Raw genomic sequence first — 25,645 nt, 5'->3', positions numbered from 1 at the left:
CTGTTTGTGCTGTTTTGCCAACTCCCTACCGTGACAATGAGCATAGGACTTAGGAGACAGCAAAACAGCTCTGGCACCAGGCTAACATATAGGCCTACACTACAGTAAAGAACAAATAGGTACAAGAACATGGGGGCGCCTATGACACATACATGACACGTGAAGGAATGCCTAAACATCTATCTACGTATTTCCTGAGTCTTTTCTTGTTATTTCCTGCTTTTTGTGGAGGAGCTGTACAGAAGCGGAAATTGCGCATCCACTCAACACGCATCCCTACACGCATGCACACACAGTCCATTACTCACACACAGTCCATTACGCACACACATTCTATTACTCACACACACACGGTCACTGTCTCAGTCACTACCACCCACTCACCCACCTCCCACACATATCATAAAGAACTTTACCAGACACATCCATACACACACGGACTATACGTTCTCACACACACACACACACACACACACACACACACACACACACACACACACACACACACACACACACACACACACACACACACACACACACACACACACACACACACACACACACACACACACACACACACTCTACACACTACACACTACACACATACACACTCTTCCTTCTCAAGGTCATCAGCTCTTGGGGCCTTTAATCAGGGTGGCTGCACCCCACTGCCCCCCTCCCGTCTACCTCACCCCACTGCCCCCCTCCCGTCTACCTCGCCCCTCTGCCCCCCTCCCGTCTACCTCGCCCCTCGTCCATCTCTGAGACAGAGCTCCCTTCCAGCCGCGGCAGCTCACAGAGGAATACCAGTAGATTACATCCACCACAGACCCGCCACCAATCATACTTTCCTACCACAGCACTACTTCAGCTGCTGAGCCATCCAGTCATCCATACTGCACTGTCTGGACTAGAGGCTAGGCTACTAGCTAATTGTAGGCTACTGTATTGTAGGGCTAGGATATTATTATGCTAATGCTAGTAGCTGTAGCTAACAGTATTAGCTGCTTTAGGATTGTTGTATGGGTTAGCTAGGCTAATCGTCTGTCTAGGAGACTGACAGGGCCAGACTGAGGCTAGGCTAGTAGCTAACAGCGCTACTGTATCAAATGGATTAGCTTAGGTATGCTACTGCTATGCTAACATAGCCTGACTGGGAAACCGATTGGACCAGACTGGGTTTCCACTCACCACAGTCTAGTCTAAAGAGGAAACTGTTAAAACCTAGAGAAGCCAGCAATGTGTGGGCAATGAAGTCGTGACAGAGGTACACCTTGGTTTAGGGGGAGGGATTGGGTGGGGGGAGGGGGAGGGAGGGAGGCATGTGGAAAAGGGGGGTATCGGGTTAAGGAATGTTGATGAATGTACATGTGTATTTCATGAGAGAACTTGTGTATAGGGTCGTAAAGTAACAGTCAAGCACGATAACAGTAAATATATCATATAAATCACAGTATTACACTTTTAATGTGGAAAATTTAAAAAATATATACGGTATATGATACAATTCCGCGGATAGGCATTAGAGCATACATGGAAGGGATGAGAGTCCAATACTTAGTGCTGTTAAAGGGACAGCCAGTCAGTAATACCATCAGTGAACACTGCAGCCCAGAGCAGAGCAGTCTGTCCCCACGGTGGCTCTCAACCCTCTGTGTGACAGAGAGAGTGAACACTGCAGCCCAGAGCAGAGCAGTCTGTCCCCACGGTGGCTCTCAACCCTCTGTGTGACAGAGAGAGTGAACACTGCAGCCCAGAGCAGAGCAGTCTGTCCCCACGGTGGCTCTCAACCCTCTGTGTGACAGAGAGAGTGAACACTGCAGCCCAGAGCAGAGCAGTCTGTCCCCACGGTGGCTCTCAACCCTCTGTGTGACAGAGAGAGTGAACACTGCAGCCCAGAGCAGAGCAGTCTGTCCCCACGGTGGCTCTCAACCCTCTGTGTGACAGAGAGAGTGAACACTGTATCCCCTTTCATCTTTCATAAGCCCTATCAGCGCTGTCCCTCTGTGTGTGTGTGTGTGTGTGTGTGTGTGTGTGTGTGTGTGTGTGTGTGTGTGTGTGTGTGTGTGTGTGTGTGTGTGTGTGTGTGTGTGTGTGTGTGTGTGTGTGTGTGTGTGTGTGTGGGTAATCTGCTTCAACAGTAATGACACTAAACTCACACACACACACAACCTCATAGCTTTGCTACCACTGAACACTTAGACACTCAAGTAGTCAGTCTGTGAAGTCAAAGCCGTAGTAACATGATGTTCATACAATACAACATGGTGAATTAGTGCTTATACAACTGACATACAGTAAGGAAAGTCATATGGAATGCCACATTGACAAAAGCTGCATCTGGCTGTTGATGCTTTAGAGCATACTAGAGGGACTAAGCAGGGCATTAACAACTAAATAAAATAAAAGCCATTTTTCTTTTGGCTTATTTATGTGTGTGAAACAGCTGTTTGTATCACAAGGGAGATTGAGAGAGAGAGGGGTGGTGGGGGGTGGTCAGAGAGAGAGAGAGAAACATAGAAGAGGGGAAAGAGAGAGGGGGGTCAGAGAGAGAGAGAGAAACATAGAAGAGGGGAAGAGAGAGGGGGGTCAGAGAGAGAGAGAGAAACATAGAAGAGGGGAAGAGAGAGGGGGGTCAGAGAGAGAGAGAGAAACATAGAAGAGGGGAAAGAGAGAGGGGGGTCAGAGAGAGAGAGAGAAACATAGAAGAGGGGAAGAGAGAGGGGGGTCAGAGAGAGAGAGAGAAACATAGAAGAGGGGAAAGAGAGAGGGGGGTCAGAGAGAGAGAGAGAAACATAGAAGAGGGGAAAGAGAGAGGGGGGTCAGAGAGAGAGAGAAACATAGAAGAGGGGAAAGGGAGAGGGGGGTCAGAGAGAGAGAGAAACATAGAAGAGGGGAAAGGGAGAGGGGGGTCAGAGAGAGAGAGAAACATAGAAGAGGGGAAAGGGAGAGGGGGGTCAGAGAGAGAGAGAAACATAGAAGAGGGGAAAGAGAGAGGGGGGTCAGAGAGAGAGAGAGAAACATAGAAGAGGGGAAAGAGAGAGGGGGGTCAGAGAAAGGGGGGGGGGGGGGAGGGCTGGTCAGAGAGAGAGAGAGGAATGTATGGGGTGGTCAGAGAGAGAGGGGTGAAGGGCCAGTCAGAGAGAGAGAGAGAGAGAGAGAGAGATGGAAGAGAGAGAGAGAAAGGGGAATGGAGAGTGAGAGGAGGGAGATAGAGGGATGTAGGTTGATAACCAGATACAGATCAGGAATGATCTGGATTAAATGGTGAGCTGGGCTGAGCTGGGCTTTATCCCCTGTTCTAGTGCTGGGTCCAGATCCAGTTCTGGTTCCAGTACGATGCCAATGGAACAGGGCCATGGTTCTACCACAGACCCTAGAGACAAATAGACACAGGCAGTCCTGATTCTGTTCTGCCCATTTGGTGTGTGTGTGTGTGTGTGTGTCTCAGTGATTACACAGCCTGGCTCAACCCACTCCTTCAGTGGAAACCAGTCAGACTGAGGTTTTCTCAGACCAAGGCCAAGTGGTGGTGAACTAACACACAGTAGGCTACAGTCATAGTCATGAACTGACTCAACTCTGTACAAAACTGTTAAAGCCTTCTCCTACAGAGCACAATGACAACCTATTCTGCCATCTTGAGAATACTCCTTTCCACCTATTAAGACGGTAGACTTCTCAGCATGGACCAAGGTAGCACTCCTGTATAAACAGTGAACATACTGGTGTGTCTGATTAAGCCTAATGATATTCTATCCAGCTACCTTGATAGGACACAAGCCTACGTATAGGCTTCTCTGAACTGGATAACGTACAGGAACAACGTAACACACTCTGTGTACTGAAGTCTGCACTACTATGGTTTGCATATAAACAGAAAGCCAGTGATCACACAGAGAGAGATGTGTTGAAAACAGAGCCGGTGTTTCTTCTGACCAGGCTGTGAGTACGACCAGGCATATGATCTCTGTACCGTATCGCCAGGCTAGAAATGGCTAAAGCCCAGAAACAGGAGCTCAGATTATCCCAGGTTTGGAAAGGATGATCCGACTGGAGTACTAGGCCTGACCGGGCAGGCATACAGTGTGTGTGTGTGTGGAGGCCTCAGAGCCGTCCGTGGCTTTGTATTCGGAGTGTGTCGCCCCGGCCGCAGCGGGAGCAGTTAGGCAGCCCGGCGGCATCGATTTGTCAGCACATCGTACCCACAATCCTCTGGGGCTTCAGAGAAGGCAAAGAGAGGAGGGGAGAGATGTCAGGGCAGAGGGCTTGGTGTGACTCGACACACACACCAAGAAAGACAAAAGATGTACACACACACACACCAAGAAAGACAAAAGATGTACACACACACACACACACACACACACACACACACACACACACACACACACACACACACACACACACACACACACACACACACACACACACACACACACACACACACACACACACACACACTAGCTAAGACAAATACATACACACACTAGAGAGCACACTCGTGAACACACACACACACCTCCCCTCTCCAAGGTAGCATTCTACCCCATGCCAGCATCTTTCACCTTTGATGTTCCCTGTAACACAAAACAGCCAGATACCATAACAGAAAACAGCCAGATAGCTGCATCCCAAATGCTACCATTTTCCCTTTAAAATGCACTACTTTTGAGCAGGGCCCAATAGAGAACAGGGGGCCATTTGGGACACACACCATACACCCCCCCACCTGCTCCTTCGAACATATCCTCCTACCCTTCATCCATAAAACATCACACATCACACACACTTCACACACCCTTGAAGTAGACAACACAGCCTTTAGCAGGTGTCCTCAGCTCTGACCCTACAAGGTCCGGAGCCTGCTGGTTTTCTCTTCTACCCGATGGTTAATTAAACTAATCAGTCCCTGATTAGAGGGGAACAATGGAAACAAAAAGAAACTGGCTTCGATGTCCAGAGTTGAGTTTGAGGGGCTATAGGATATACAGCAGAGCTGATAGACAGTATGTGACTTCAAATCAACTATTGATTAGAGTTCTCCAGGAGAAAGTGTTTCTCTGGAGGAGAGGAAAGTGGTGCGTGTCTGTGTGTGTGTGTGTGTGTGTGTGTGTGTGTGTGTGTGTGTGTGTGTGTGTGTGTGTGTGTGTGTGTGTGTGTGTGTGTGTGTGTGTGTGTGTGTGTGTGTGTGTGTGTGGTGAATATCTGGAACCTATAGTAATCTAATGGCTCTCTTAGTGGCTTATTAAAAACGCTAGTAAATACCATTCAAATCAACATATTTTCCCTCTCTTGCTTGTCATAGGTAAACGTTTCAACCATAGAATATAATTACTAGAATGGAAAATCCCATTCAAATGAATGCAGTTCTCCAATTGGTTGCCACAGGAGAGAGTTTCAATCATACATTTAGAATGACTGGAACGGAAAATCCCATTGAAGTCAATGTTACGTGTTGAGTGTACCAGTCATATTGCCTCTCTGGTCTGTTTTCTATTTCTATGGTCCGGACACCGTTCTAGTAATGACATTTTTATATGTGGTAGACTATCTTTGTCTTGTTGAAACGCACTGAACACTCCATTGGTTTAATCTCAATCTGCAGTGCGTTGGATACTTAATCATTACTGCAGTGAGCTAAATCAGAGTGATTTTTGTTAGTCTTAAACAAATCTACTTTGAGACAAAAGTAGACACCTCACACACATGGTTACGGGATAGAAAATAAAAAGACACCTGTACCATGTCAGATATACAGTTGAAATGTGTTACATTTTGAGTTTTCATCCCAATATTATACATCACAGAAGACTGAAATAAAATATAACAACACTTTTTGGCATAAAACCACTGGATTCTCGGCATTCTATAAGGCCCCGGATTTACATACATTTTAGCAGTGTAACGTTACATACAGAATACTGTGTGTGTGTGTGTGTGTGTGTGTGTGTGTGTGTGTGTGTGTGTGTGTGGTTAGCAGCAATCTCCTCACATTGCAACCTCAGTCAAGCCTCTGACAAGGACAAGTGAGATGCCACGGCAGCACGTCCAACGATACTTTCATAAAACCAGAAAGTACGTACTCTATGTGGGTGATGTAGACTTGATTTAGTATTCTCTAACACAACTTTGTAAAAAAAAGTCCAGCCAATATTAGAACATAGATTTATTCATCAGTATAAGAAGTTACACAAAGTCATAAGAGCTTAGTCAAATAGCTCCCGGCAGTTATAAGGGGGAGCAGGGGGGTGGGGAGTGGGGAGAGGGGGTGTATGGGGGAAAACAGAGGACAAAGGGAAAAATCTGAGGGGTTACCCATTTTACCCCCCTCTCTCAACCCCCTAAAAGGCAGATTGGGCCATTCTAGGGTAGGAAAAAAGAACAATATTGTTCTTTGTTTTCTCTCTCTCTCTCTTTCATACATAGTTCCACAGATTGTGGAGACCAATATGGAGTCAATACATTTCCTAATGACTCTCTCCTCTATGGAAAGACAAGTCTCCAGGGTCTGGTTAAAGCAGCCCATATGGGCCCTGTTTCTCAAACGCTAAACCCCCCTCCGAAACCACCACTACACTGCACTCACAGAGAGAGAGGGAGAGAGGGCGAGAGGGAGAGAGGGAGAGAGGGAGAGAGAGAGAGAGAGAGAGAGAGAGAGAGAGAGCATGGCCAGCCTGCCACATCTCTGACATGGCCATCTGTCTTACTCACTCTCTCTCTCACTCTCGCTCTCTCTCCATCTCTATCTCTCTGTCTCTTTATCTCTCTCTCTCTAACACCACATCTCTCTCCCGTTACCATTGCTCTCTTTTCTCTCTTTCCTCCTGTCCTAATTTCACTTACTCTCTCTCCCCCTCTCTCTCGCTTACCTTTAACCAACTGCCTATTCCTCACAAAGAGTCTTTTCAGGAAGGGTCCTTCACAAGGGTCCTTTATTTCATATGAAAAGTCTATGTGTATATCTATGTGTATACTGTATCTATGTGTATATCAAGTCTGTATGAATATGTGTAGACATGCAGGGGTGTGTGTGTGTGTGTGTGTGTGTGTGTGTGTGTGTGTGTGTGTGTGTGTGTGTGTGTGTGTGTGTGTGTGTGTGTGTGTGTGTGTGTGTGTGTGTGTGTGTGTGTGTGTGTGTGTGTGTGTGCCTTAAATAGGAAACGTGACATTGTGCTGCACAATCACCAATCCTAATGATCTTCTACCTCCCTCCCTCCCTCTGTGCACAGCCCTCCCTCCCTCCCTCCCTCCCTCCCTCCCTCCCTCCCTCCCTCCCTCCCTCCCTCCCTCCCTCCCTCCGTGCACATCCCTCCATTTTTCACACGTTCTAATTTCCGCTCCTCTGGGGCACAATGTCCGTTGGAACGGAACAAAACGGAAAGGAAGAGTGGCGATAAGACTACAGGAGGGGAGAACATAAAAATAACAATAACTACAACTACCATCAACACCACTACCCTCACTACCCCTACCATCACCACCATAACTACCCCTACCATCAACACCACTACCCTCACTACCCCTACCATCACCACCATAACTACCCCTACCATCAACACCACTACCATCCCCACCATAACTACCCCTACCATCAACACCACTACCATCACCACCATAACTACCTCTACCATCATCACCATAACTACCCCTACCATCAACACCACTACCATCCCCACCATAACTACCCCTACCATCAACACCACTACCATCACCACCATAACTACCTCTACCATCATCACCATAACTACCCCTACCATCAACACCACTACCATCCCCACCATAACTACCCCTACCATCAACACCACTACCATCACCACCATAACTACCTCTACCATCATCACCATAACTACCCCTACCATCAACACCACTACCATCCCCACCATAACTACCCCTACCATCAACACCACTACCATCTCCACCATAACTACCTACCATCACGACCCCTACCATCCCCACCATAACTACCCCTACCATCACTACCCCTACCATCCCCACCATAACTACCCCTACCATCACCACCATAACTACCCCTACCATCACTACCCCTACCATCACCACCATAACTACCCCTACCATCACTACCCCTACCATCACCACCATAACTACAACTACCATCAACACCACTACCATCACTACCCCTACCATCCCCACCATAACTACCCCTACCATCACCACCATAACTACCGCTACCATCACTACCCCTACCATCACCACCATAACTACCCCTACCATCAATACCACTACCCTCACTACCCCTACCATCACTACTATCGCTACCTCTACCATCACTACCCCTACCATCACTACCATAGCTACAACTACCATCGGGGCGGCAGGTAGCCTAGTGGTTAGAGGGTTGGACTAGTAACCGAAAGGTAAAACATCTGTCGTTCTGCCCCTGAACAAGGCAGTTAACCCACTGTTTCTAGGCCGTCATTGAAAGTAAGAATTTGTTCTTAACTGACTTGCCTAGTTAAATAAAGAAAAAAAAAGAAAAAACATGACTTTCACTACCATCACCACACTACCATCACTACCAGTACCACTGCCATCACTTCCACTACCACCACTACCATCACTACAACTGCCACCACTGCACACAAACATGCACGCACACACACACACCAGATACACGACGATGGTTCACCAACCAGCAGTATAAAATCTGAAAGAAAATGTATAATTATCATGCGGCTCAATTAGGGATGGAATTTCTGCACAGCGAGAGAGCAGCTCCAATCTCTGCAGACTCATTAAGTTTGATTTAGGAGACTGGAGAACCATCCAACTGCTCAGCCACCATATAATAATATCTGAGATCCTACTTGAGGAGAAGAAGAAGAAGCAGGAGAAGGGAAGTGAACTACTGGACAGGAGGGGTAGTAGAAGAGCAGAATGAGATCCTATTTGAGACTGGTGGAGGAGAAGAAACAGGAGGATGAAAAGAGGAGTGGAGAGGAGCAGGAGAAACAGACTGGATGGTTGGAGGAGGAGGCCCAACACTTAGGAGCAGAATGAGATTCCTACATGAGACTGAGGTGGAGGAGGATGAGATGCAGGAAAAGAGGAAAAAAGGTCAGGAGAGGAGAAGAAGAAGCAGGAAGAGAGGAGAGAAGGAAAGGAGAGAAGATGCAGGAAGAGAGGAGAGAAGGAAAGGAGAGAAGAAGCAGGAAGAGAGGAGAGAAGGAAAGGAGAGAAGAAGCAGGAAGAGAGGAGAGAAGGAAAGGCGAGAAGAAGCAGGAAGAGAGGAGAGAAGGAAAGGAGAGAAGATGCAGGAAGAGAGGAGAGAAGGAAAGGAGAGAAGATGCAGGAAGAGAGGAGAGAAAGAAAGGCGAGAAGAAGCAGGAAGAGAGGAGAGAAGGAAAGGAGAGAAGATGCAGGAAGAGAGGAGAGAAGGAAAGGAGAGAAGATGCAGGAAGAGAGGAGAGAAGGAAAGGAGAGAAGAAGCAGGAAGAGAGGAGAGAAGGAAAGGAGAGAAGAAGCAGGAAGAGAGGAGAGAAGGAAAGGTGAGAAGAAGCAGGAAGAGAGGAGAGAAGGAAAGGAGAGAAGATGCAGGAAGAGAGGAGAGAAGGAAAGGAGAGAAGATGCAGGAAGAGAGGAGAGAAGGAAAGGAGAGAAGAAGCAGGAAGAGAGGAGAGAAGGAAAGGCGAGAAGAAGCAGGAAGAGAGGAGAGAAGGAAAGGAGAGAAGATGCAGGAAGAGAGGAGAGAAGGAAAGGAGAGAAGATGCAGGAAGAGAGGAGAGAAGGAAAGGCGAGAAGAAGCAGGAAGAGAGGAGAGAAGGAAAGGAGAGAAGATGCAGGAAGAGAGGAGAGAAGGAAAGGAGAGAAGATGCAGGAAGAGAGGAGAGAAGGAAAGGAGAGAAGAAGCAGGAAGAGAGGAGAGAAGGAAAGGAGAGAAGAAGCAGGAAGAGAGGAGAGAAGGAAAGGCGAGAAGAAGCAGGAAGAGAGGAGAGAAGGAAAGGAGAGAAGATGCAGGAAGAGAGGAGAGAAGGAAAGGAGAGAAGATGCAGGAAGAGAGGAGAGAAGGAAAGGCGAGAAGAAGCAGGAAGAGAGGAAAGAAGGAAAGGAGAGAAGATGCAGGAAGAGAGGAGAGAAGGAAAGGAGAGAAGATGCAGGAAGAGAGGAGAGAAGGAAAGGAGAGAAGAAGCAGGAAGAGAGGAGAGAAGGAAAGGAGAGAAGAAGCAGGAAGAGAGGAGAGAAGGACATGAGCACCAGTGTCCTACCTCAAAGCTTTTCATGTTACCCCGTTAAATTTAATTAAATAATATTAATCACATGCTGCGTAAACAACAGGTGTAGACCAACAGTGGAATGCTTACGGGCCCTTCTCAACAATGCAGAGAGATGTGAGAGATTTCACCCTTTAGTAGAGTGGAATAATAATAATAATAATAATAATAATTAGTAGATGCCCCTTTAGCTATCCCTGGTGCAACGTTAATAAACACCTACCCTGACTCTTGCCCTACCTGGGAGATAATATTATGTCAGTATATTACATTGGGTCAAGGTCATAGACTACTTGCAACAATGAACCTATAAGGGGTGGAAGCTGCCCTTAGGCACAGCACAGGGAGGGCCTGTATTCAAAAAGTCTCAGAGTAGGAAGGCTGATCTGGGATCAGTTTCCTGCAATCAGTAAGAGTAGCTGCTGCTTTCACAACAGCTAATGAGGATCCTAATAAAATACCAATACCAATTATGATCTAAAAGGCTCAACTGATCCTAGATCAGCACTCCTTCTCTGAGAATAATTATGAATACAGGCCCTGATCAGGAACTAACTGGCCAAGACCTAACCTGAACTATTAGTGGGGTAAAACATAAGACTGACTTCAAATAAGTGTCTACGGGACAACTTCAACTGGAAGGTGTGTTTGCCCCATGACTGTGTATGTGTGTGTGTGTGTGTGTGTCTCACACCACTAACTAAATAGCCGTCGAAACCCGAGGGATTTATGGGCGGATTACGCCTGGGATTTGAGTAGACGTCGGATTTAAGAAGGGAAAAAAATATATATCTTTCGCTCTCCCTTTCTCGCTCCAGTTTTCTGCCTCTCGTGTTACACCGCTCTCACTCTCTTAATCACTGATCGAGACAACACCACTGGAGTAACACACACACACTCAGCTCCAGTGACGAGAGAAGAACGAGAGAAGGAGAAAAAGAGAAGGAGAAAAAGAAAAGCGGGGGAGCGGAGCAAAGAGACAGTCTGCAATTACTGGCCTCTCGCTCCCTGGGCTGGAAGGACATAAGGCTCGTTCTGACAGGCCCAGCCGCCCGTATCTCTGCCCAGTGTTAATGTGTCATCCTCCCTTCTTCATCTTCTTCTCTTTCTTTTATTCCTTCCTTCCTCCCTTCATGAAGACCAGAGTCTTATTAGGATACGAGAATACAAGGGATTACTGCAGTGAGAAGAGCGGAGATAGCGAGGGAATGATTTTGAGTCGCACACAATGTCATTATGCAGTGTGTGTGTGTGTGTGTGACTTATTATCTGTGTATTACTGGGCCTAATGTGACTGCATTGGTGAGATTTCCCCGGAGAGTAGGGGTAACCTAGGGTGTTTGATATGGGTGAGATTTCCCCGGAGAGTAGGGGTAACCTAGTGTGTTTGATATGGGTGAGATTTCCCCAGAGAGTAGGGGTAACCTAGGGTGTTTGATATGGGTGAGATTTCCCCAGAGAGTAGGGGTAACCTAGTGTGTTTGATATGGGTGAGATTTCCCCAGAGAGTAGGGATAACCTAGGGTGTTTGATATGGGTGAGATTTCCCCAGAGAGTAGGGGTAACCTAGGGTGTTTGATATGGGTGAGATTTCCCCAGAGAGTAGGGGTAACCTAGTGTGTTTGATATGGGTGAGATTTCCCCAGAGAGTAGGGATAACCTAGTGTGTTTGATATGGGTGAGATTTCCCCAGAGAGTAGGGGTAACCTAGTGTGTTTGATATGGGTGAGATTTCCCCAGAGAGTAGGGGTAACCTAGGGTGTTTGATATGGGTGAGATTTCCCCAGAGAGTAGGGGTAACCTAGTGTGTTTGATATGGGTGAGATTTCCCCAGAGAGTAGGGGTAACCTAGTGTGTTTGATATGGGTGAGATTTCCCCAGAGAGTAGGGGTAACCTAGTGTGTTTGATATGGGTGAGATTTCCCCAGAGAGTAGGGGTAACCTAGTGTGTTTGATATGGGTGAGATTTCCCCAGAGAGTAGGGGTAACCTAGTGTGTTTGATATGGGTGAGATTTCCTCAGAGAGTATGATATATCCCAAATGGCACTCTATTCCCTTTGTAGTGCACTTCTGTTGACCAGAGCCCTATGGTACCAGGTCAAAAGTAGTGCACTATATACATAATAGGGTGCCATTTGGGACTCAGACTACACAGACGTGGCCAGTGTGCTTGAGACACAATACACTATACAGTATAATAGCCTCTCATAGGACTGCCATGGAGTAGAAGTGGCCTATATATATAGAACTACCTTGCATTGTGGGGATTGGGGAATACATGGATACAAAAAGGAAGATTGCATGTGACTACAATTTATCTGAGGTGAATGTGTAGTGTTTCAACATTGTTTACACCTGACTAGCAACACAAGGAGGTTAGGGAAACCGGTTTGGTTTGAAACAGCTTGTGTTTTGAAGCATTTAGGAATGCAAATATTACCTTACATATTTTCTGGCCCATTGTAACATAAAAATGATGTGTGTTTGATTTCTTACAGTATTCAAAATGGTCATAGATACCAACATTCATATACAGCAGTCTGTTTAGAGTAGCTGGTATGGGGATTGGAACGTTTATATACAGTAGTCTGTTTACAGTAGCTGGTATGGGGATTGGAACGTTTATATACAGTAGTCTGTTTACAGTAGCTGGTATGGGGATTGGAATGTTTATATACAGTAGTCTGTTTACAGTAGCTGGTATGGGGATTAGAACATTCATATTCAGTATTCTGTTTACAGTAGCTGGTATGGGGATTGGAACATTCATATACAGTAGTCTGTTTACAGTAGCTGGTATGGGGATTGGAACATTCATATTTAGTATTCTGTTTACAGTAGCTGGTATGGGGATTGGAACATTCATATACAGTAGTCTGTTTACAGTAGCTGGTATGGGGATTGGAACATTCATATTCAGTATTCTGTTTACAGCAGCTGGTATGGGGATTGGAACATTCATATACAGTAGTCTGTTTACAGTAGCTGGTATGGGGATTGGAACATTCATATACAGTAGTCTGTTTACAGTAGCTGGTATGGGGATTGGAACATTCATATTCAGTATTCTGTTTACAGCAGCTGGTATGGAGATTGGAACATTCATATTCAGTATTCTGTTTACAGTAGCTGGTATGGGGATTGGAACATTCATATACAGTAGTCTGTTTACAGTAGCTGGTATGGGGATTGGAACATTCATATTCAGTAGTCTGTTTACAGTAGCTGGTATGGGGATTGGAACATTCATATACAGTAGTCTGTTTACAGTAGCTGGTATGGGGATTGGAACATTCATATACAGTAGCCTGTTTACAGTAGCTGGTATGGGGATTGGAACATTCATATACAGTAGTCTGTTTACAGAAACTGGTATGGGATTAGAACATGAATCTATAGTAGCCTGTTTACAGTAGCCTGTTTACAGTAGCTGGTATGGGGATTGGAACGTAATGTGATGCCAAAATATCTATTTAAAAGGGTAATGTGAGCAGTGATCAGCCTAATCAGTCGTCCATATGGCTAGGGTCTCATTCCCTCCTTCCCTCTCAACCCCCTCTCTCCAAAGGGAGAGGGATGACCTCTGCTCTGAAATGGCAACACAAACCCCTAGTCTTGCTCCGTCTGGGTTGTGTTCAGTTGGGAGAAACGTTTTGAAATGGGGAGGTACTAGAGATGTAGGATCTTCATTTGAGATAGTTTGCTACAGTTTGCTACAGAAAAGATTCCTGCAGCAACAGGAAATGTGAATTATTATGTGGATTAAAATTGATGGTCATTTTTGTAGGGGTTCATACATTTTTCAATAGGGCAAATCAGGACTGACATTTTAAAGTGGAAATTACAAACTTTAGAAGCCTTTTTAAACCTTGAATACACTACCGTGCAGGAAAATTCTCAGCAAAGTCTGCACCTAAACTTGTCCAATCGGAAACCCTTATTTTCATTTTACATTGCATTTATTCATTTAAAAAAAACATTTAGCCCTACTGACGCTGGCCTGGCTAGGAATACAAACATGTTGGGGGAGGGGGCCTGTTCATCTAGTCATCTAGATGAATTCATTTACCAGTGCCAGGTGGGGGACCTGGCACTGAGTTCATCTAGATGACTAGATGAACAGGCCCCCTCCCCAACATGTTTGTATTCCTAGCCAGGCCAGCGTCAGTAGGGCTAAATGTTAAAAAAAATGAATAAATGCAATGTAAAATGAAAATAAGGGTCTCCTCATCTGAGGCTGTAGCTACTCTAAACCTCTTACCTATGGGATTACTGGCATCACATTATATGGCTTTACTGTTCTGGATGATGTGATATTAACGTATTGTAAGAAAGCTAGCCACCTGGAACAGTGTTGGTGATGGAGGATGGGGAGTATTTGTGTGTGTGTGTGTGTGTGTGTTACAAATCCAACCCGTCTGAAACGGTAGTAGGATCATGACATCGTCTGGGAATCGTCAGAAGCCGATGTGTTGGGTAACTGTGCTGGTTGGAGACAGGGAGTGTGTGTGACCGGGGAGTGACATTGTGTGTTTTTATAACACTAATGGCCTGTAATGGCTGGTATATGGCCTAAAACAGAAGGACATTATCATCAATGTGTGGAGAAAGCAAAGTAGAAACTGTCGAGACACAGTGGTTTGTTTCATAGGACCTATGAGGCATACAAAGTATCAAACACACACACTCCCCCGATCCACCCACACACACACACACACATACTCTGACTGCCCCCGTGTTAGCCTCACAGTGAGGGGCCAGGCGGGCTGTGTGGGGGTTCTCAGAGTGCCTCAGAGTGTGTTGTTCTACTGCTGTGCTTCACATTAAGGGCTCCTGCTGGAGAACAGTGAGTAAGCGGACGCTGACTGCGTGTGCAAAGATTGTGTGTGTGTGTGTGTGTGCGCTTGTGTGTGTGTGTATGTGGATGCTGACTGTGTGTGAGATCGCACTGCTTTTGACCCTGTCCTGTCTGTCTGTGGAACCAGACAGACAACCTCAGGCCAATACTCAGGCAACCTATTATGGGATATCACTGTCTCATCTCTGTCTCATCTCTGACTCATCATGGGCAGGGGGGACCTGATCCTAGATCAGCACTCCTCATATGCTGTCAGAGTATGAAGCTCTCAGAAAAGGACTGCTGCTTTAGGATCAGTTTTGCCTTTTAGATCATAACCAATAAGATGAAATATATAATCAATAAAATATTTTATATATTTCTTTATATATTTCTTAATTCCATTATTTTACTTTTAGATTTGTGTGTATTGTTGTGAATTGTTAGATGCTACTGCTCTGTTGGAGCTAGGAACACAAGCATTTCGCTACACCCGCAATAACATCTGCTAAATATGTGTATGTGACAAATAACATTTGATTTGACTTACATGGACCAGCCAGGTCACCCATGATACAAGTCAGTATTCGACATCCATCCATGTCTGAGGACGTCGGGAGATGACGTGGACACCTGTCACTAGGGGCAACAGTGTGCGCTGTTACCTTCAAGTAGTTTTTAGTTTTGCTAGGGCGTTGTGGACGGGGGGGGGGGGGGCGGGAGGATGGGTGTAAGCCTTTAATTCCAAAGGTTGCAAGTTCAAATCCAGCTGCAGAAAGTTGATTTTTATATTATCGTTTTAAGCCAATCCCAAACCTTAACCCTAACCGTTACCATTCAGAGTTAATACCTAACACTAAGAATTTGGAGTTAATGCCTAATCTTAACCTTAAACACTTCAAAATGTGACATTTGGCACAACTTCAAAATTTGACGTTTGAGAAACATGGATGGACGTCTAATTCTGACATGAGACTGTGAGATCTGGTAGACATGGACAGGGGGGGACCTGATCCTAGATCAGCACTCTTCATATGGTTTCAGAGTATGGAGCACAGACCCATACAGTCAGGGCCCATTACATGGACATGCTGGATATGCATCTTTGGAAAAGTCACAGAGGTCCTACAGAGAGACAGTGGTGCCTCTGTTCTGCCTGTCTGGAATGACATAAGGACCTCGCCAGGGAAGCCCACATTTAGCACCTGAGCTAGAGGTAGCATTTAGCAAGGAGCTGCTAGCTTGGTCTGTGATAGCACAGCGGGGTTAACAGTAGGACAAAATGGTGGATGTTTTGACTGTGCTGCTATGGATACCTGTAGATATACTGCCTGTACAGGTCGTGCTTCTTCATTCCACATCCACAGACACAATAGTTAAAGAGAGTGTGCTATGTATATCTATGTATAGCTATATCTAAGCCTCATGTAACATCACGTGACGTGAGGCTCCCATCAATCCACCTCTTTAAATCAAAGTGAGTGGTTTTCCTTGGATCTAGCCTATGTTTTTGACAGGGTGAGGTTGATCTATAAAGCAAGATGGAAGCATAAAGTTGAATGGGCTATCTACTTAAAGTGATAGTTCACCCAAATTAAAATGTTACATATCTGTTTCCGTACCATGAAAGCAGTCCATAGACAAGGAGAGACTGCTCTTGTGTTGTTAAACTATAAAGTAACAACTAACATTAGCTTGTAATTTGGGTGAACTATCCCTTTAAGTAGATGGACCAGCCACTTTTCCCCTTCCCTTGTCATTGATGTAACCACATATGGGATTGCCTTTGATGATGTAATATTTGAAAAGGGAAAGGGAAGATTTTAAATCCTACTTCATGACTGTGGTTTCTAAACCCTGTAATCATCTACAGTGTTCAAAGCCTAATAACTCAAAAGAACACTTTTTCTTCTCCATCCGTCTTTTTCCCCTCGTGCTAATTTGAATGCCAACTACTGTACTAAGTGAATGCCGCTGAGTTAGTTTGAATGTAATGAAAGACGATATCAGTTGGGAGAAATAGTAAAAAAATACGCTTTGAAAAAGGCTATTAAAAAGAAATCCAAATGGTTTTAGATAAATTCCAATAACAACCTTAACTTTCTGGGCATGATTGTGATGCACTATTTCTGTAGTTAAGTCCCAGCACACTTAAGGCCCTATTTCTGTCCACGCTCCTCACTTCTCCTCTCTCTCTTTCTCTGTCTCACTGTCTCTGTCTCACGCGCGCACACACACACTGAGACACTGCCTCTGTGACTGCAACATCACAGTGTGATGTAAACACCCACTCAGTCCCAGCCATGAGTAGAGTAGCACTGGTGAAAGTAGGGCATCAGCCACTCACTGTGTGTGTGTGTGTGTGTGTGTGTGTGTGTGTGTGTGTGTGTGTGTGTGTGTCTGTGACTGCAACATCACAGTGTGATGTAAACACCCACTCAGTCCCAGCCATGAGTAGAGTAGCACTGGTGAAAGTAGGGCATCAGCCACTCACTGTGTGTGTGTGTGTGTGTGTGTGTGTGTGTGTGTGTGTGTGTGTGTGTGTGTGTGTGTGTGTGTGTGCGTGCGTGCGTGCGTGCGTGCGTGCGTGCGTGCGTGCGTGCGTGCGTGCGTGCGTGCGTGCGTGCGTGTGTGTGTGTGTTTTCAAATAAAGTATTTAAAATGTGTGAGTCAGCATGGTGATCAGGACAGGAGTGGCATGATTGAAACAGCGTGAATGGTGGAGCAGGAAGGCAGCAGGAGGAGATGATGGAGGGAGAGTTGAGAGAGTTGAGAGAGAGAAGGTTAAGAGCGGGAGAGAGAGAGAGAGAGATAGAGAGAGAGAGAGAGAGAGAGAGAGAGAGAGAGAGAGAGAGAGAGAGAGTTGAGAGAGAGAGAGAGAGAGAGAGAGAGAGAGAGAGAGAGAGAGAGAGAGAGAGAGAGAATAGACTAACTGATACAATAGCAAAGGCATCACAGACTCAACAAAGCTCTCAAATGCAAAACAGATGCAAGCAGTACTAATATTGAAATTCAATTTAAAAGCCTAACTGTGGCTGGAGCCAGAGAGACCTTGGTCCCAAAAACTGGATAAAACATAAATGTCTTTATAAAGGGGAAAATATGGCATGTTTTACGGTTGTCCATTGGACACCATTATCTTACTTTTACCATCATAATATTAGATTTGCTACGATTTGTTTTGTTTTACTGCTCTCAAAGGGACAGGGAAGGCAAGACATGATGACACTAAGATATGCCATATTACCGGGACTTCATGTAAGAAAACAGTTATTGAATATATAAATATTCAACAGAGACTTGGAACAGAATATTTACATCCCTTGGTGATATCTGTCATCAGATGTGCCGTTGCCATATCAACAGATGGTTAAAACAGTGGAACATTTATTTTCACTTCTGGTGGTGAAAATTACTTGATGGATCTGCTGTGAAGAAACCACGTGTGATTAACTATGTGTGTGTGTGTGTGTGTGTGTGTGTGTGTGTGTGTGTGTGTGTGTGTGTGTGTGTGTGTGTGTGTGTGTGTGTGTGTGTGTGTGTGTGTGTGTGTGTGTGTGTGTGTGTGTGTGTGTGTATAGTACATGTCCCCATGTGTGTGTGTGTGTGTCTGTGTGTCTGTGTCGCCATGAAAGCGATGTCCGCAGCAGGAGGAAATGGATGTACAGGTTACAGTTACTAAGCACAGAAACACTTTACAACACGTGTAGAACCTGGAAAACACACTGTGGCTGGGAGGCATGACGGTCGGTATCCGTCTAGTAGCCCCCCAGACGGCAAGAAAAACACATGTATGATTAGGAGTTTAACGGAGAGGGGAACAGGGGCTTGCTCATTAAGGTTCCTGTCTTTTTTCGTTGCTAAACCAACTAGGCTCGTAATTTAACAACTGTATTCGTATTTACAGATGACATACAAGTTCAGGTTCCGGGAAGACATTTCTGCCCCAAAAAAATGCATTTTGATTTTAAAAAATGTATGTTGACGTTCAAATGCCTCTCCCTTGAAGTAGTGATGTGTGACATAAGCCTAGCTTCCTGGAACGAGTCGCATTTAAAAAAAGAAGAAGAAGAATCCCCACACCAGATACAAGCATACACAAATGAACAACAAGTTACAGATGCAGACAAACATCGACGACATCTCCTCTGCCCAGACCAGCGTGCTCACACACCCCTGCATTACTGTTTGGGATCACCTTCAATTGTACCAATTCGTTTTTTCACCATGCTATTTCAATAATAAATCATTTCGATTTTTACAATGATTGTGATGCTAGTTGGGAGGAAAGGTGTTCTCTGGCAGTCTGTCAAAGGGAAACACGCAGACGCATGCAGGTACGTACGCACTAAAGGGAAATGGCCACATTGCACATCCACCATTAAATCCTATAGTATCAAACGTACACCAGTTTCTCCGGATGCATGTACAGTAGCCGAGGCATCATCTTTCCTTTCAATTAGTTTGACCTGGAAACACCTACTGATAACAACACCTGTCACTCCGGGTGATTATTCTACATCTAATATCTCTCGTCTAATAACATCATTACGACGCCTGTAGAACTTCTCCTCAGAGGTCAATTCTATCCTTGTCAAGGCTCCTGGCTAAATCTATTCCCATAGTCTCTCTCTGACTCTCTCTGTCTCTCTCTCTCTCTCTCTCTCTCTCTCTCTCTCTCTCTCTCTCTCTCTCTCTCTCTCTCTCACTCACTCACTCAATGTGCAGCGGCATCAGTTAGTTCATGTATGTTACCCTAGGCGCAACAGATAGACTCTGACGAACCATCACTCTCACACACACACACACACACACACACACACACACACACACACACACACACACACACACACACACACACACACACACACACACACACACACACACACACACACACACACGAGAACAACCAGCAAAAGAGGAAGGCAAAGGCAAGCTGACAAACAGGCCAATCCGGCATTTTAACTGGCAACCAGAAGAAATTGTAGCGCACATTATCTGGCAACCGCAAGGCATCGTCGATGAAGCATAAGTACCATGCACTCCACATTACATTGAAAAGGTCACAGGATCTGATGTGCCAGTTATAATGGTAAACGCTTCTTGAGGAATACCTGCATGTGTCCAAAATGGCACCCTATTCCCTATACAGTGCACTACTGGACATACAGTTGAAGTCGGAAGTTTACATACACCTTACCTAAATACATTTAAACTCAGTTTTCACAATTCCTGACATTAATCCTCGTAAAAATCCAATTTATTTTAAGAATGTGAAATGTCAAAAAAATAGTAGAGAGAATGATTTATTTCAGCTTTTACTTCTTTCATCACATTCCCAGTGGGTCAGAAGTTTACATACACTCAATTAGTATTTGGTAGCATTGCCTTTAAATTGTTTAACTTGGGTCAAACGTTTCGGGTAGCCTTCCACAAGCTTCCCACAATAAGTTGTGTGAATTTTGGCCCATTCCTCCTGACAGAGCTGGTGTAATTGAGTCAGGTTTTTAGGCCTCCTTGCTCGCACACGCTTTTTCAGTTCTGCCCACAAATTTTCTATAGGATTGAGGTCAGGGCTTTGTGATGGTCACTCCAATACCTTGACTTTGTTGTCGTTAAGCCATTTTGCCACAACTTTGGAAGTATGCTGGGGTCATTGTCCATTTGGAAGACCCATTTGCGACCAAGATTAACTTAGTGACTGATGTCTTGAGATGTTGCTTCAATATATCCACATAATTTCCTGCCTCATGATGCCATCTATTTTGTGATGTGCACCAGTCCCTCCTGCAGCAAAGCACCACCACAACATGATGCTGCCACCCCCGTGCTTCACGGTTGGGATTGTGTTCTTCGGCTTGCAAGCCTCCCCCTTTTTCCTCCAAACATAACAATGGTCATTATGGCCAAACAGTTCTATTTTTGTTTCATCAGACCAGAGGACATTTCTCCAAAAAGTACGATCTTTGTCCCCATGTGCAGTTGCAAACCGTAGTCTGGCTTTTTTATGGCGGTTTTGGAGCAGTGGCTTCTTCCTTGCTGAGCAGCCTTTCAGGTTATGTCGATATAGGACTCGTTTTACTGTGGATATAGATACTTTTGTACCTGTTTCCTCCAGCATCTTCACAAGGTCCTTTGCTGTTGTTCTGGGATTGATTTGCACTTTTCGCATCAAAGTACGTTCATCTCCAGGAGATGAGTGGTATGACGGCTGCGTGGTCCCATGGTGTTTATACTTGCATACTATTGTTTGTACAGATGAACGTGGTACCTTCAGGCGTTTGGAAATTGCTCCCAAGGATGAATCAGACTTGTGTTCTACAATTTTCTTCTGAGGTCTTGGCTGATTTCTTTTGATTTTCCCATGATGTCAAGCAAAGAGGCACTGAGTTTGAAGGTAGGCCTTGAAATACATCTGCAGGTACACCTCCAATTTACTCAAATGATGTCAATTAGCCTATCAGAAGCTTCTAAAGCCATGACATCATTCTCTGGAATTTTCCAAGCTGTTTAAAGGCACAGTCAACTTAGTGTATGTAAACTTCTGACCAACTGGAAATGTGATACAGCGAATTATAAGTGAAATAATCTGTCTGTAAACAATTGTTGGTAAAATGACTTGTATCATGCACAAAGTAGATGCCCTAACCGACTTGCCAAAACTATAGTTTGTTAACAAGAAATTTGTGGAGTGGTTGAAAAACTAGTTTTAATGACTCCAACCTAAGTGTATGTAAACTTCCGACTTCAACTGTATGTGCCCTGGACAAAAGTAGTGACCTATATAGGGAATATGGTGCAATTTGGGATCGCAGCCACAATTGGCTTAGCATGAATGTGTTTTGACACATATCTCCCTGTCGCCCAGTCACAATTGATTCTGTGTGTCAGAACTCAAGAACTATTTAGCTAATTCAGCCACGCTACTAGACAGGAACAGTGATAAAACCCTTCCTGGTCTGTTAGTGTGTCTCTCAGACTGATGCTGTTATAGCATAGAGAAAACACACACACACACCCAGGGCTGTGCAGACCTTTCAGGGGGCAGGTGCTCACAATGTACCAAATGCCTCTGTAGGGGACCATTTGAACAGTTTAGGAGCATAGGCCTATTTATTCCTGCAACAACACACTCACTCATCGTCTTTACAAATTCTAAGCAAGCTAGTTAAGGTGAATCCTAAAGACAGAGATGATTGACATCGGGAAAAGAGGGTGGGCTATCAGCTGATCATTGATGTTGATGATTGATGTAAATCTGCTAGTTAGCTAGCTTCATTTCTTTTACTGATTGTAATTGACCTCTATGTCTTTCAGCCGACCAGACTGAATATTGATGATGATGTAAGCTAAATCAAGTGTTAATAAAATATATTTTTATTTTCTTAATTTAACCTTTATTTAAGTAGGCAAGATAAAAACATATTCTTATTTACAATGACGGCCTACCGGGGAACAGCGGGTTAACTGAGTTGTTCAGTGGCAGAACGACAGATTTTTACCTTGTCAGCTCAGGGATTCAATCCAACAACCAACTGGCCCAACACTCTAACCACTAGGCTACCTGCCGCCGCAAAATATGCTGCTGTGGCAGTAGTGTTGATATTTAAACTAGGTCGCTAGCTACAGACACTCGATCGGTGACCGCATATCTCAAGCCAAGCATGTTTGGATACTGGGAGCGTGCAATCTCCGTACAGGGCAGACTGTAAAAAATGAGCAACCGGGCGTGAGAGCTCCGTACAGGGTGAACTTGACACCACGGCACTTTGGGGGCAGTGGGTTCCGAACAACATTGACCAAAAAGACATATATACAGTAATTTTGGGGGAAATTATACCACCACCCAAAACGGCTCTTTGTAGACTGGAAGGGGCTTGTCTTCTGAACAGGTAGAGCCCTATATGTGCACTGCACACACACACAAACACACTCCTAGCAGGTCTGTCTTGACATCTTCATCACGTTTCTGTCCTTGGAATGACTTACCATACATTATGTTGTTGTTGTGTAGCCTGAGGGCAAACACACACACACACACGCACACGCACACGCACACACACACACACACAGAGAGAGAGTTGATGGATAGACTGAGTCACAGCTCCCACCACCCGTAGGAGATAGATGAGAGTGTAGAGGGATGCTATATGAGGACTGAGGAACCTACACTACTGTCGTCTACAGTATATCTCCCATAACAACCATATCAAAGATACTGTATCCATAGTGATGGGATTATACAGCCCATACAATGTGATGCAAGGTTTTCCAAATATTGCGACAGCAAATAGGCTACAACACACCATATTTTTCAACAACAAAAAACACAGTCCAGATATCATACTGCTTATAATATTGTGGTAATAATATAATATCCATATTAATGCCATGGAATAAAATTATTTGGAGACTGCATATCTCTTGACAAAACCAGTCAAACATTGATTGATTAACAACCGAACAGATATCAACCTGTAGGCTACTGTAATTTAATTCAGCATGATTTATCAATTTGCCCGTCCAGTGTTTGCTAATACTACGACTATTTCAACTAACAGACCAGTGATCATGTGGGATCCCGGAGCGTGTGGATTTAAACCACGGCTGTATAGGTAGTGTGGTAACAATGTTTCAACTTGATTTGGTCTCATTTCGGTGCTGAACTAATGTAGTATGGCGTTCATAAACCTCCAACGATCCAAAAGTGTAGGTTATTTACACAATTTATTAGTTAGAGCCAAGAGTTCGTATGTACATGTTTACATTTCTCATTTCCCTCGAATGTAGCGTTTGCATAAGCTATACGTGGCTACTCGGATCGTCACGCAGTCATTTCCCTATGGTATTTTCACATGAACTAGTCCATTAAGCGGTTTTGCATTGATACACAATTAGCAAATTATGCGTTTCAAATGGCCATTACACAGTCATGTGTGTCGCTGAAATTGTTATCTGTAAGGACAAATAATTGTTTCTGACCTATAACAAGCAGTAGCCTAAAGTAAGTAGCCCGAGGCATCGATTTACGCATCTGAAATTACCTTAGAGGATTTGCTGTGATTAAATATTGCTTGGATTATACAGTTTTGGGTTCAAATTCACACCCAGTGGATTTTTTAAATTAGATTTACAGGCTACACATCGAATGGATTTGAAGGAGACCCAATGTGGCATCGTTCATTTGTCATTCTGTTCATCTTCATAATGTTTTGGATTTGGAAACATCCCTACAACATCGTACATCTGTCACTCTTTGCGCGGGAGGCTGGGACGCTAGCGACATCGATGTAACATGTCAGAGTAGCACATCTCCATTTAAAAGGATCTTGATTTGAAAATGAATACAGCCGCGAGAGGTGGTTCTGTGCTCATCCAGTCTACCAAAGAGCCAGGCATAGATAGGCAGACAGGAACAATCATTCAAGCAGCGGTTGTAGACCATGCAGTCTTCGGCTATGTCTTTACCAGACACTTAAAATGGGCCGTAGGTAAACGGGATATAATAGCTACAGTCTTACCGGCTGCTGTATGTGACGAACCGTTCCTTTCCCTTGTGGAGGATGGTGCTGTAGCTGAACCTCGCGCTTCATATACTCGCTGCTGCCTTTGTAGCCACCGCCGCCGACCCGGTCTCTCTTCTCCCTCATGTTCGACGCGCCACCGCCGCCGTTTTCCCGTTCTTCCCCGGAATCGAGGCTACTGAAGTTCCACACTATCAGCGTCTGGACCAGCAGCACGGTGAGAGCCGCTATCAAGGCGGAACGCGAGCGGCGGGCCAACCTGCGAGCGCACGAGCCGCCAACCATCTTCACTCTTTGACTGCTAGGACTCGAGAGGAGAAGGTCGGATAGCCTGCCTCTGCGTAGCGCGACAGACAGCAGGAGCGGAGAGACCACGGGAGTTTTTTTTTTAGATCTAGCTCACGATGGCTAGGAGGAACGTCGAGGAGAGGAGGCAGCACAGAGCCATCGTGTGGTTGAAAGACGTTACGCGCGAGCTCAGGATGTTCACCGAATGTTCTGAGTCACAGCGACGGTAAATGAGAGCCCTCCGTCTGGAATTCTTGTATAAAATACCTCGGCACGAAGCACGTGGGTTATCACCTCACACATGTACGTGATACCTATCCACGACATTTAATGATTAAACAAACAAAAAATGATATTTTTGGAAACGTTGATGTGGGTGAACACAATGTACCGTTGAACAATATCAGTACCATGGACAGTGCTCACAGAAAATGTGTATCGCTGCAGCTTCTTACACATAGAACACAAGCTCACACCCATCCCATGTACTGTAGGCTCCACTAGGACCAACCCTCACCATCCCCTTATGCATTAAATTATTGATGCCACTTCATGTGCATTTCAAACATAACCAATTTACCAAATGATCATAAGAGCCATAAAAGGAGAGTTATTCATGTACAGTATATTGTAGCGACCTTAATCCAACACGCAATGACCTCGTCAAGAAGTTCCGACCTCTTGATTTAACAGTTAAGATGTTGGTTTGACAGTCGCTGGACCTGTGTTCGAGTCTCGGTGGGGGGTTAACCCCAAATTCACT

The 25,645-nt window shown here is 45.0% G+C and overlaps 1 protein-coding gene across 1 annotated transcript in view; it reads right to left on the bottom strand.

Moving 5' to 3' along the window:
* LOC120032487 (B-cell lymphoma/leukemia 11A-like) overlaps positions 1 to 24,879 on the bottom strand; it is an 85,751-nt gene extending 60,872 nt beyond the window's left edge. The window contains exon 1 of the mRNA XM_038978592.1: positions 24,592 to 24,879. Within this exon, the coding sequence (XP_038834520.1) occupies positions 24,592 to 24,879 (288 nt within the window). The remainder of the gene's footprint in view (positions 1 to 24,591) is intronic.
* Between the last annotated feature and the right edge of the window lie 766 nt (positions 24,880 to 25,645).

The sequence above is a fragment of the Salvelinus namaycush genome, chromosome 39 (genome assembly GCF_016432855.1).
Source record: "Salvelinus namaycush isolate Seneca chromosome 39, SaNama_1.0, whole genome shotgun sequence".
NCBI lineage: Eukaryota > Metazoa > Chordata > Actinopteri > Salmoniformes > Salmonidae > Salvelinus > Salvelinus namaycush.
Note: the sequence above shows the minus strand (reverse complement) of the source record. Positions and strands in the feature narration are given on the sequence as shown.